At 34.3% G+C, this 12,117-nt stretch overlaps 1 protein-coding gene across 3 annotated transcripts; it reads right to left on the minus strand.

Annotated features, from left to right (window-relative positions):
- Window positions 1–5,572: 5,572 nt before the first annotated feature.
- LOC149408833 (uncharacterized) lies at window positions 5,573–11,879 on the minus strand. 3 transcript variants are annotated; one of them, XM_089650391.1, is made up of 2 exons: window positions 10,986–11,850; window positions 5,573–7,124 (listed from the first exon to the last, which is right to left on the minus strand). In XM_089650391.1, exons 1-2 carry the CDS (start codon window positions 11,186–11,188, stop codon window positions 6,089–6,091), a joined length of 1,239 nt encoding a protein of 412 aa, XP_089506517.1. In that variant the 5' UTR covers window positions 11,189–11,850; the 3' UTR covers window positions 5,573–6,088. The 3 variants fall into 3 exon arrangements, 2 of the variants coding, with proteins under 2 accessions (XP_089506517.1, XP_089506518.1); XM_089650392.1 differs by lacking the exon at window positions 10,986–11,850 and adding an exon at window positions 8,705–9,309; XR_016305368.1 differs by lacking the exon at window positions 5,573–7,124 and adding an exon at window positions 9,326–9,667 and having other exon boundaries at window positions 10,986–11,879.
- Window positions 11,880–12,117: the final 238 nt, after the last annotated feature.

The raw sequence follows: 12,117 nt of genomic DNA on the forward strand, positions 1-12,117 counted from the left end.
CACATTTTTAAGACGATTTAACGCTCTAATAAGGTTTTTCTGGTGTTTTCACTGTTTTACGACGATTTAACGCTCTTATAAGGTTTTTCTGGTGTTTTCACTGTTTAACGACGATTTAATGCCCTTATAAGGTTTTTCTGGTATTTTCACTGTTTGACGACGATTCAACGCTCTTATGAGGTTTTTCTGGTAATTTAACTGTTTTCAACGATTTAACGCTCTTATAAAGTTTTTCTGGTATTTCCACTGTTTTACGACGATTTAACGCTCTTATAAGGTTTTTCTGGTGTTTTAACTGTTTTACGACGATTTAACGCCCTTGTTAGGTTTTTCTGGTATTTTCACTGTTTTACGACAATTTAACGCTCTTATAAGGGTTTTCTGGTATTTCCACTGTTTTACGACGATTTAACGCTCTTATAAGGTTTTTCTGGTGTTTTCACTGTTTTACGACGATTTAACGCTCTTATAAGGTTTTTCTGGTATTTTCACTTTTTTACGATGATTTAACGCTCCTATAAGTTTTTTCTGGGGTTTTCACTGTTTTACGACAATTTAACGCTCTTATAAGGTTTATCTGGTATTTTCATTGTTTTACGACGATTGAACGCTCTTATAAGATTTTTCTGGTATTTCCACATTTTTACGACGATTTAACGCTCTTATAAGGTTTTTCTGGTGTTTTCACTGTTTAACGACGATTTAACGCTCTTATAAGGTTTTTCTGGTGTTTTCACTGTTTAACGACGATTTAATGCCCTTATAAGGTTTTTCTGGTATTTTCACTGTTTGACGACGATTCAACGCTCTTATAAGGTTTTTCTGGTAATTTCACTGTTTTCAACGATTTAACGCTCTTATAAAGTTTTTCTGGTATTTCCACTGTTTTACGACGATTTAACGCTCTTATAAGGTTTTTCTGGTGTTTTAACTGTTTTACGACGATTTAACGCCCTTGTTAGGTTTTTCTGGTATTTTCACTGTTTTACGACAATTTAACGCTCTTATAAGGGTTTTCTGGTATTTCCACTGTTTTACGACGATTTAACGGTCTTATAAGGTTTTTCTGGTGTTTTCACTGTTTTACGACGATTTAACGCTCTTATGAGATTTTTCTAGTACTTTCACTATTTTACGATGACTTTACGCTCTTACAAGTTTTTTCTGGTATTTTCACTGTTTTACGACGATTTAACGCTCTTATATGGTTTTTCTGGTATTTCCACTGTTTTACGACGATTTAACGCTCTAAAAAGGTTTTTCTGGTATTTCCACTGTTTTACGACAATTTAACGCTCTTATAAGGTTTATCTGGTATTTTCACTGTTTTACGACGATTGAACGCTCTTATAAGATTTTTCTGGTATTTCCACATTTTTACGACGATTTTACGCTCTTATAAGATTTTTCTAGTACTTTCACTATTTTACGATGACTTTACGCTCTTATAAATTTTTTCTGGTATTTTCACTGTTTTACGACGATTTAACGTTCTGATAAGGTTTTTCTGGTATTTCCACTGTTTTACGACGATTGAACGCTCTTATAAGGTTTTTCTGGTATTTCCACTGTTTTACGACAATTTAACGCTCTTATAAGGTTTTTCTGGTATTTTCACTGTTTTACGACAATTTAACGCTCTTATAAAGGTTTTCTGGTATTTCCACTGTTTTACGACGATTTAACGGTCTTATAAGGTTTTTCTGGTGTTTTCACTGTTTTACGACGATTTAACGCTCTTATGAGATTTTTCTAGTACTTTCACTATTTTACGATGACTTTACGCTCTTATAAGTTTTTTCTGGTATTTTCACTGTTTTACGACAATTTAACGCTCTTATAAGGGTTTTCTGGTATTTCCACTGTTTTACGACGATTTAACGCTCTTTTAAGGTTTTTCTGGTGTTTTCACTGTTTTACGACGATTTAACGCTCTTATAAGGTTTTTCTGGTGTTTTCACTGTTTAACGACGATTTAATGCCCTTATAAGGTTTTTCTGGTATTTTCACTGTTTGACGACGATTCAACGCTCTTATAAGGTTTTTCTGGTAATTTCACTGTTTTCAACGATTCAACGCTCTTATAAAGTTTTTCTGGTATTTCCACTGTTTTACGACGATTTAACGCTCTTATAAGGTTTTTCTGGTGTTTTAACTGTTTTACGACGATTTAACGCCCTTGTAAGGTTTTTCTGGTATTTTCACTGTTTTACGACAATTTAACGCTCTTATAAGGGTTTTCTGGTATTTCCACTGTTTTACGACGATTTAACGCTCTTATAAGGTTTTTCTGGTGTTTTCACTGTTTTACGACGATTAAACGCTCTTATAAGGTTTTTCTGGTATTTTCACTTTTTTACGATGATTTAACGCTCTTATAAGTTTTTTCTGGTGTTTTCACTGTTTTACGACAATTTAACGCTCTTATAAGGTTTATCTGGTATTTTCACTGTTTTACGACGATTGAACGCTCTTTTAAGATTTTTCTGGTATTTCCACATTTTTACGACGATTTAACGCTCTTATAAGATTTTTCTAGTACTTTCACTATTTTACGATGACTTTACGCTCTCATAAGTTTTTTCTGGTATTTTCACTGTTTTACGACGATTTAACGTTCTGATAAGGTTTTTCTGGTATTTCCACTGTTTTACGACGATTTAACGCTCTAAAAAGGTTTTTCTGGTATTTCCACTGTTTTACGACGATTTAACGCTCTAAAAAGGTTTTTCTGGTATTTCCACTGTTTTACGACAATTTAACGCTCTTATAAGGTTTATCTGGTATTTTCACTGTTTTACGACGATTGAACGCTCTTATAAGATTTTTCTGGTATTTCCACATTTTTACGACGATTTTACGCTCTTATAAGATTTTTCTAGTACTTTCACTATTTTACGATGACTTTACGCTCTTATAAGTTTTTTCTGGTATTTTCACTGTTTTACGACGATTTAACGTTCTGATAAGGTTTTTCTGGTATTTCCACTGTTTTACGACGATTGAACGCTCTTATAAGGTTTTTCTGGTATTTCCACTGTTTTACGACAATTTAACGCTCTTATAAGGTTTTTCTGGTATTTTCACTGTTTTACGACAATTTAACGCTCTTATAAAGGTTTTCTGGTATTTCCACTGTTTTACGACGATTTAACGGTCTTATAAGGTTTTTCTGGTGTTTTCACTGTTTTACGACGATTTAACGCTCTTATGAGATTTTTCTAGTACTTTCACTATTTTACGATGACTTTACGCTCTTATAAGTTTTTTCTGGTATTTTCACTGTTTTACGACAATTTAACGCTCTTATAAGGGTTTTCTGGTATTTCCACTGTTTTACGACGATTTAACGCTCTTTTAAGGTTTTTCTGGTGTTTTCACTGTTTTACGACGATTTAACGCTCTTATAAGGTTTTTCTGGTGTTTTCACTGTTTAACGACGATTTAATGCCCTTATAAGGTTTTTCTGGTATTTTCACTGTTTGACGACGATTCAACGCTCTTATAAGGTTTTTCTGGTAATTTCACTGTTTTCAACGATTCAACGCTCTTATAAAGTTTTTCTGGTATTTCCACTGTTTTACGACGATTTAACGCTCTTATAAGGTTTTTCTGGTGTTTTAACTGTTTTACGACGATTTAACGCCCTTGTAAGGTTTTTCTGGTATTTTCACTGTTTTACGACAATTTAACGCTCTTATAAGGGTTTTCTGGTATTTCCACTGTTTTACGACGATTTAACGCTCTTATAAGGTTTTTCTGGTGTTTTCACTGTTTTACGACGATTAAACGCTCTTATAAGGTTTTTCTGGTATTTTCACTTTTTTACGATGATTTAACGCTCTTATAAGTTTTTTCTGGTGTTTTCACTGTTTTACGACAATTTAACGCTCTTATAAGGTTTATCTGGTATTTTCACTGTTTTACGACGATTGAACGCTCTTTTAAGATTTTTCTGGTATTTCCACATTTTTACGACGATTTAACGCTCTTATAAGATTTTTCTAGTACTTTCACTATTTTACGATGACTTTACGCTCTCATAAGTTTTTTCTGGTATTTTCACTGTTTTACGACGATTTAACGTTCTGATAAGGTTTTTCTGGTATTTCCACTGTTTTACGACGATTTAACGCTCTAAAAAGGTTTTTCTGGTATTTCCACTGTTTTACGACGATTTGTTTTCACTGTTTTACGAAAATTTAACGCTCTTATAAGGTTTTTCTGGTATTTTCACTGTTTAACGACGATTTAACGCTCTTATAAGGTTTTTCTGGTATTTTCACTGTTTTACGACGATTTAACGCTCTTAAAAGGTTTTTCTGGTATTTCCACTCTTTTACGACGATTTAACGCTCTTATGAGGTTTTTCTGGTATTTCCACTGTTTTACGACGATTTAAAGCTTTATAAGGTTTTTCTGGTGTTTTCACTGTTTTACGACGATTTAACGCTCTCATACTGTTTTTTTGGTATTTTCACTGTTTTACGACGATTTAAAGCTCTTATAAGGTTTTTCTGGTGATTTCACTGTTTTACGACGATTTAACAAATTTTAAGGGTTTTTCAATGACTTTTAGTGTAAATACAATGATTTATTACATTTTAATATTTTTTCTATATTTTACAGCGTTTAAAGACGATTTGACGCTCTTATATGGATTTTAGGGTATTTTCACTGTTATACGACGATTTTAAGCTCTTATCAGGTTTTTCTGGTATTTCCACTGTTTTACGACGATTTAACGCTCTTATAAGGTTTTTCTGGTATTTCCACTGTTTTACGACGATTTAACGCCCTTATTAGGATTTTCTGGTGTTTTCACTGTTTTACGACGATTTAACGCCCTTATTGGGTTTTTGGTATTTTCACTGTTTGACGACGATTCAAAGCTATTGTAAGGTTTTTCTGGTATTTTCACTGTTTTCAACGATTTAACGCTCCTATAAGGTTTTTCTGGTATTTCCACTGTTTTACGACGATTTAAAGCTCTGTATAATTTTGGATCCAGGTAGAAATTTAAACCCACTTGTTTCGCCAGAAATGTTTATTACAGAAGAGGAAGAAAATTATAAATCAACCTATTTATTGACTTTTAGCAGGGGAGCATTTATGGCGACATCTATTGAAAAAACTATCAACTTATTTATTAATTTCAGTCCGTTGGAAAGGCAAGCATCTACACACAGAGACATCTATGCAAAGCCAACAAACTCCAATTTCTAACATAAACTCCCCCCGAAAAAAGGATTGGAGGTCATTTTTTCTGAAACAAACCCCAAAACATAAGAATAAAAATTAAGCAGCTAAATATCTACATATATGCCAAAATTAATTTGGAAGAAACAAAAATAGTAATTATTTACTATTACTGTTAATACAAAAAAAATTGATTAACAATAAATATTTGAAATAATAGGTAACCTATTTCTAAGCATAAGTTTAAACATAAGACTACTCTAAAAACGAAATGACAATTTCAAACTAACTAAAATTATACAAATTAATTATGAGATTAAAATTATTACTTTCGTTCAAATCAAATTCATGCAATTCACTAAGCTATTCTATACTATAATTTAACAACTAAGATAATTCCAATAACCTTGTTCTAACAGAAATCATAACAATAATCAAACATAAAACAAATAATATAGACAACACAACATGGAGCGCTGGTTTCCTGGTCATCCTTCTTAAGGGTTTGTGTTTTTCTATAGTTCATTACCACATTTATAATTAGTTTCTTCAGATGTATTTGTGTAGTTTGAAATTACATATAGCCAGCAGGCTATCTCGGTTTATAAGCGTTCATTTTTAAAGTGTTTTTTTTTTTTTTCTTGGTATATACGGATCTACAATCCTTTTTTTATTTTGTACATTTTTTATCAAACTCGCAAGTTTTATTGTTATCCACTTTTTTATGCACTGTTTTTACCTTTTATTTATTATTATTTCTTCCTTATCTTCTTTTAATTTATTATTATTATTTTTTATTTTTATTTATGATAATACACAAAAATTTTATATTGTTTTTATCACGAAACTTTTTATATTGTTTTGCACAAAACCTTTTTTTATTTTGCGCTTACTCAGCGTCTGGTCCGTTGGGTGGGGGTGTCGACATTTTCAACTCCTCGTTGTCATCTATTGGCAACAGACAGATCTTTGATATGGCCCTCTGGATGATGCCTTTCGACGTGATGATGGTCGCCACGCGAACTCTTCCATCAGCGCCAGGATGAACGGCGCTCACACGTCCCAGCCTCCAGTAGCAAGAAGGGACGTTGTCCTCCTTTATTACGACCATGTCGCCAGACCGCATCTGCCTTTGATTCCTATTGGTCCATTTGCTTCTGGTTTGAAGTTCTGCTAAGTACTCCTTCCGCCACCTCGACCAGAAAAATTGTACAATCTGGATTAGTTTTTGGTAATTGTTTAATCGATTGAATGTGATATGTTCCAAATTTTGTTCTGGAATCGCCGCCAAACTAGTTCCTATTAGAAAGTGACCGGGAGTCAAGGGATTAAGGTCATAAGGATCATTTGATAAGGGAGACAGTGGCCTGGAGTTTAAGCAAGATTCAATTTGACACAACACCGTATTAATCTCTTCATAAGTTAATGAAGCGATACTGGTTATTCTTTTTAAGTGATGCTTAACTGACTTTATCCCAGCCTCCCAGAGCCCCCCAAAGTTCGGCGCACGAGCTGGTATAAATTGCCATTGTATTCCTAATGTGGATAAATAATTATCAATTTTATCATTAGACATATTTAAAAAATTATAAATTTCTCTTAGTTCATTATTAGCCGCTTTAAAATTGGTTGCATTGTCCGAGAACATTTTGCTTGGTCTACCACGACGCGAGATAAACCGTTTCAAAGAGTTTAAAAAACTCTCTGCGCTCAAGGACAGCACAGCTTCTAAGTGCACGGCTTTAGTGACCATGCATACGAATAAGCAAATATATGATTTAACGCTATGTGATTTTCTGTGAATACCCGACTTTATTAATATTGGTCCACAGTAGTCCACTCCTGTTATCTGAAATGGCCTACATTCAGTTATTCTTTCAGCTGGCAGGTCGGCCATCAACTGCTGTTCGGATTTGGGATTACATCTATAACAAATTATACATTTTTTTATTATTTTTTTTACAATATTCCTTCCCTTAATCGGCCAAAATTTCATTCTAATCAACGCCAATAATGACTGCGTTCCCGAGTGTAAGTTCAAGTAATGATAGTGTTTTACAATTAACTCTGTTAATTTATGATGCGAAGGTAACAAAATTGGGTGCTGCTGGCCTTCGGTTACCATTTTACCTTTGGAGAGCCTTCCCCCCACACGAATTAGATCCCTTTCAATAAAAAGATCTAATGACTTTAGTGCACTATTCCTAGGTATATTACCTCCATTATTTAAAGCTCGAATTTCGTCTCTGAAACAGTATGATTGCGCCCGAGATATTAATTTGTTTACTGAATTTTCCAACTCACTAACTGTCAATTTACTATAGCGGCGCTGCGAAGGGTTTCTACAATTAAAAATAAATCTATTAAGGTATGCTGTTACTCTCTGTAATTTGGAAAAATTGGAATATCTATCAAAAATGTCCCAGTCCTGTTTCACAGCAGATAACAGTGCCGAGCTTGTTTTGATCTCTGGTGGATCAATACAAAATGAGTTGGAATTTGGCCAGCACGCTGAATCCAACGTCAGCCAATCTGGACCATGCCACCAAATGCTGGAAATTAATAACTGTGAAACGCCGATTCCTCTGGAAAGCACGTCTGCTGCATTGTCTTCTGACCGTACATGGTTCCATTGCTCCGGCTGACTGGTTTCCTGGATTTCCGCCACTCTATTAGCAACGAAAGTGTTCCATCTTACCGGCTGATCCCTGATCCAGCACAGTACTATTTGGGAATCACACCAGTATGTAGTAGGTATATCCGGAGTACATAGAGCATCTTTAATGTAATTCACTAGTCTTGTCAGTAATACGGCTCCACATAATTCTAACTTGGGTAGAGAAACACTTTTCAAAGGCGCTACCCGTGATTTGGACATTATCAAATTGGAGTACTTCTTACCCAATTTGTCAGTAGACACCATATAAACACAGGACGAATATGCCTTTTCTGAGGCGTCACAAAATCCATGTAGCTGTAAATTTACATGATCTTGACATATTATCTTTCTACCTATTCTTAAATTATTTAATTGAGGCAGTTCATTCACATATGCTTCCCATGTCTTCAACATATCATATGGAATAGGCTCATCCCATTGAAGCCTTGCCTGCCACAATTTTTGCATCAATAATTTAGCAATAACAGTAACAGGACCTATTAATCCTAACGGGTCAAATATGGACGCAATGCATGACAGTATTTGTCGTTTGCTATTAATTGGATTTTTTAATAACTTCACTGTGTATAGGAAATTATCCTGCTGATTGTTCCAAGACAGGCCTAATATTTTGTTGTCATTTGAATCTGTACTAATAATCATATCTGACATGTTTTCTTCCTTCGAACATAACGAGGGCAAATTCGACCGCCATTTCCTTAAGTTCATCCCAGCGGATGCCATGATGGATATTAGTTGTTCTTTAATTATTAAACAGTTTTCTTCAGTTTCATCTCCAGTAATTAAATCATCCACATAAAAATTATTCTTTATAATCTGACTGACCTTGTGGTTTGATGATATATTTTCATTTCCCAGCTGTTGGAGGCATCTAGTTGCCAAAAATGATGACGGCCCCAGACCGTAGGTAACGGTGTTAAGTCGATAATGCTGAATTTCCTCCTCCGGGAAATTTTTCCATACTATTCGCTGTAGATCTCTGTCTTCGGGTCGCACCAATATTTGCCTGTACATTTTCTCAATGTCGGCTGTTATCGCGTACTGGTGTTTTCTGAAACATATCAATTGTGCGGCTAAATCTTTCTGTAAAACAGGTCCTATCATGAGAGCATCGTTTAACGATATACCATTGGATGATTTTGCTGAACCGTCAAATACCACTCGAGTCTTAGTGGTAGTGCTCGATTCTTTCAATACTGCATGATGTGGCAAATAAAAATAACAATCTTCATTAGAAGGTGCTTCGCACTGGGTCATGTGACCCAAGTCTATATATTCCTGCATGAATTCTTTATATTTTTTCATCAGGTCAGGATTTGAAGAAAATTTCCTTTGCAAATTGCAAAGTCTTTTTTCCGCCATGGGCAGCGTTTCTCCCAACTGTTTAACACAGGGGCGCTGTGGTAAGCTTACCATGAAACGACCATTGTCATTCCCTTTATAAGTGTCCTTGAAAATCTCCTCGCACGCTCGCTCCTCATGGCTCCGGTGCTTCACCGGTTGGAATTCTTCTAATTTCCAGAAGTTTTCAATCTGTTTATGGATTATATTTAATGATAGTTGACAAGATTTTACTGGCCTTTTTATTTTTGTTGTGACGATGGGTCCTGACACCAGCCATCCGAATTCAGTTCTCTGTAATATGGGTCCTGAGTCTCCATTTCGAAGTTGATCTTGCTTCATAATTTCCCAAAAGATTTCCGCTCCGAGTAGCATATCTATGGAGCTTGTTTCATAGAAGGCAGGATCCGCTAACTGAAGACCATCAGGTATGTTGGCATCCTTTCTCTGAAAAGAAATTTGCGGCAGATGACTTGTTACTTCTTTCAAAACGAGACATTCTATGTCTCTTTCATACGGTGAATAGTTCGAGAAAATTCTTAAATTTATGCTATTTTTAATATTCAATATTTTGTTTTGGATTCCGGTAATCGGTATGTTTGCCCTTTTGGGTTTTAATTGCAACCTTGTTGCAAATTCTTCTGTTATAAAATTGGATTGAGAACCACTATCCAATAAAACTCTAGCCTTAATCAAATTTCCGTTATTATTCAACACTTTAATAACGGCGGTAGATAACAAAACAAAACTATTAGATATTTTCGTAGAGTGATTTGTAACTAAAGGTTCATTATTTGATGTTGATGGTGAATCCTTATCCTGAGACTTCGAATTATCTGTTTCCTTTTTTAAATGCAACAAAGTATTGTGCGAGTTATTTTCGCATATACGACAATTGTATTTACTTTTACATTCTTTTAGCTTATGACCCAAGCACAAACATTTCAAACACGCATTTACTTGACGTATCTTTATAATTCTATCCTTAGTATTTAATATTAAAAATTTTTTACAATTATAAACCTTATGATCGCCCTTGCAAATAATACATTTTGTCATTTGAGGCGTTAAAGAAATCATAGCTTCTTTTCGGTATTTGAAAGGAAAAGTTTTATTTTGATTAAATTTTCCTTCAGTAATCCCAGCAAATTCTAAAATCTGAACTCGATCTGATAAATATTTTATAAACTCTTTATATGTGGGTAGATTCTCTTTTGTGGCAAATACTTCCCAATGATGTCGAGTTTCACTATCTAGTTTTCGCGACAATAAATATATTAACATGATATCCCAATTTTCGGTGGGTATATTTAACTTATTTAACGATTTTAAATGTAATTCGGATTCATCGATAAGATTCCTTAATGCTACGGAATTTTCAAATTTTATTTCAGGCAATTTAAATAATGCTTCAACGTGCTTATGTATAATAATTTTTATATTTTGATAGCGAGAAGTTAACATTTCCCATGCAGTATGATAGTTCTCCTGGTTATTTGGAAGTGAGGTTAATAATTTAGCTGCGTCACCTTCGAGGCATGATCGCAGATAATACAATTTTTGAATAACTTCTAAAGATGGATTATTATCAACTAAAGCAACAAAAGTATCCCGAAAATTCAACCATTTTTCGTAACTCCCATTAAATTTTGGCAACTCAAGTATAGGCAAACGTATGTTATGTGATGTTGTATTCTGAACTTTATTTAACAATTTATCTTTAGCCTTAGCAACAAGATTATAATATAAATTTTCAAATGCTTGCCTTTCTGTTTTGGTTAATTCTTCCGGCGAAATTGCTTCTATGTTATCTTGTAATGAGTCGAAAGTGTCTAAAATTGGTTCAAGTTTCTTCAATCTGACTTCAATTTCAGATTGCGACAAATTATCACCGTTTATATATTCATTGAACCTAGTTAATTTCGCCTTGCAAATTCCACGCTGGTTAATCAAAGTTTTGAGATCCATTTTTAAATATCAAGAAAGGAGGTATTCACAGAACGTATTGTCAAATGATAATCACTTGTAATCAATCACTACACGTGCACTGTCCTTGATCACAGAACTTTACTAACTAACCGATAAACAATGAATTTTATCTGAATTTTATAAATGCAACAGCTCGATGGCTGTCAAAAAGAAAACAATTTGACACTATTGTTATTCTCTCCACAATCTCCACCGCGCATGCGTCAGCTTGCTTCGCGGCTGGGTTGGTGTTTTTACCGACTCGCGGTAACTTTCGAAATTTAAACTAACGGATTTTCAAATATAACCGCTCGTAATAAATCTTTTAAGAAATTTAAAATACTTGCTTTGTATTCTAACTTCTTTTTATATTGTTGTAACAATTATTATTGCTTACTACAATTTCGATGATGGGTATGAAATCAATTCAAACAACACTTGGTAACAATCAGCCCGATTCAATTTTAAAACAAACAAAGAAATACGGCTGTGTAATAAATCATGCTCTCCTGCCTGGGAAAATAAGGTAGGTATATGGGATATGGTCACTTGCCCGTTTTTCTGAAGATCCCCTCTGATGTTGGATGTTGAAGATGTTTGCTGGTTCTTTTATCATCCGCGATTCAATCGATAATACGGATGCGGCACGAAGGTCCAATGTATAATTTTGGATCCAGGTAGAAATTTAAACCCACTTGTTTCGCCAGAAATGTTTATTACAGAAGAGGAAGAAAATTATAAATCAACCTATTTATTGACTTTTAGCAGGGGAGCATTTATGGCGACATCTATTGAAAAAACTATCAACTTATTTATTAATTTCAGTCCGTTGGAAAGGCAAGCATCTACACACAGAGACATCTATGCAAAGCCAACAAACTCCAATTTCTAACAGCTCTTATAAGGATTTTCTGGTGCTTTCACTGTTA

This window comes from Hesperophylax consimilis, unplaced genomic scaffold, assembly GCF_061612785.1.
Source record: "Hesperophylax consimilis isolate HC1 unplaced genomic scaffold, BYU_Hcon_1.0 scaffold_52, whole genome shotgun sequence".
NCBI lineage: Eukaryota > Metazoa > Arthropoda > Insecta > Trichoptera > Limnephilidae > Hesperophylax > Hesperophylax consimilis.

Excerpts from the sequence above, each read along its gene's own strand:
- LOC149408833 (XM_089650391.1), bottom strand. The coding sequence starts at position 11,188 with ATGGATCTCAAAACTTTGATTAACCAGCGTGGAATTTGCAAGGCGAAA. Across the intron at positions 7,125-10,985 it reads GAATTAACCAAAACAGAAAG|ATGTAATCCCAAATCCGAAC; the intron begins GCAAGCATTTGA and ends AATTTGTTATAG.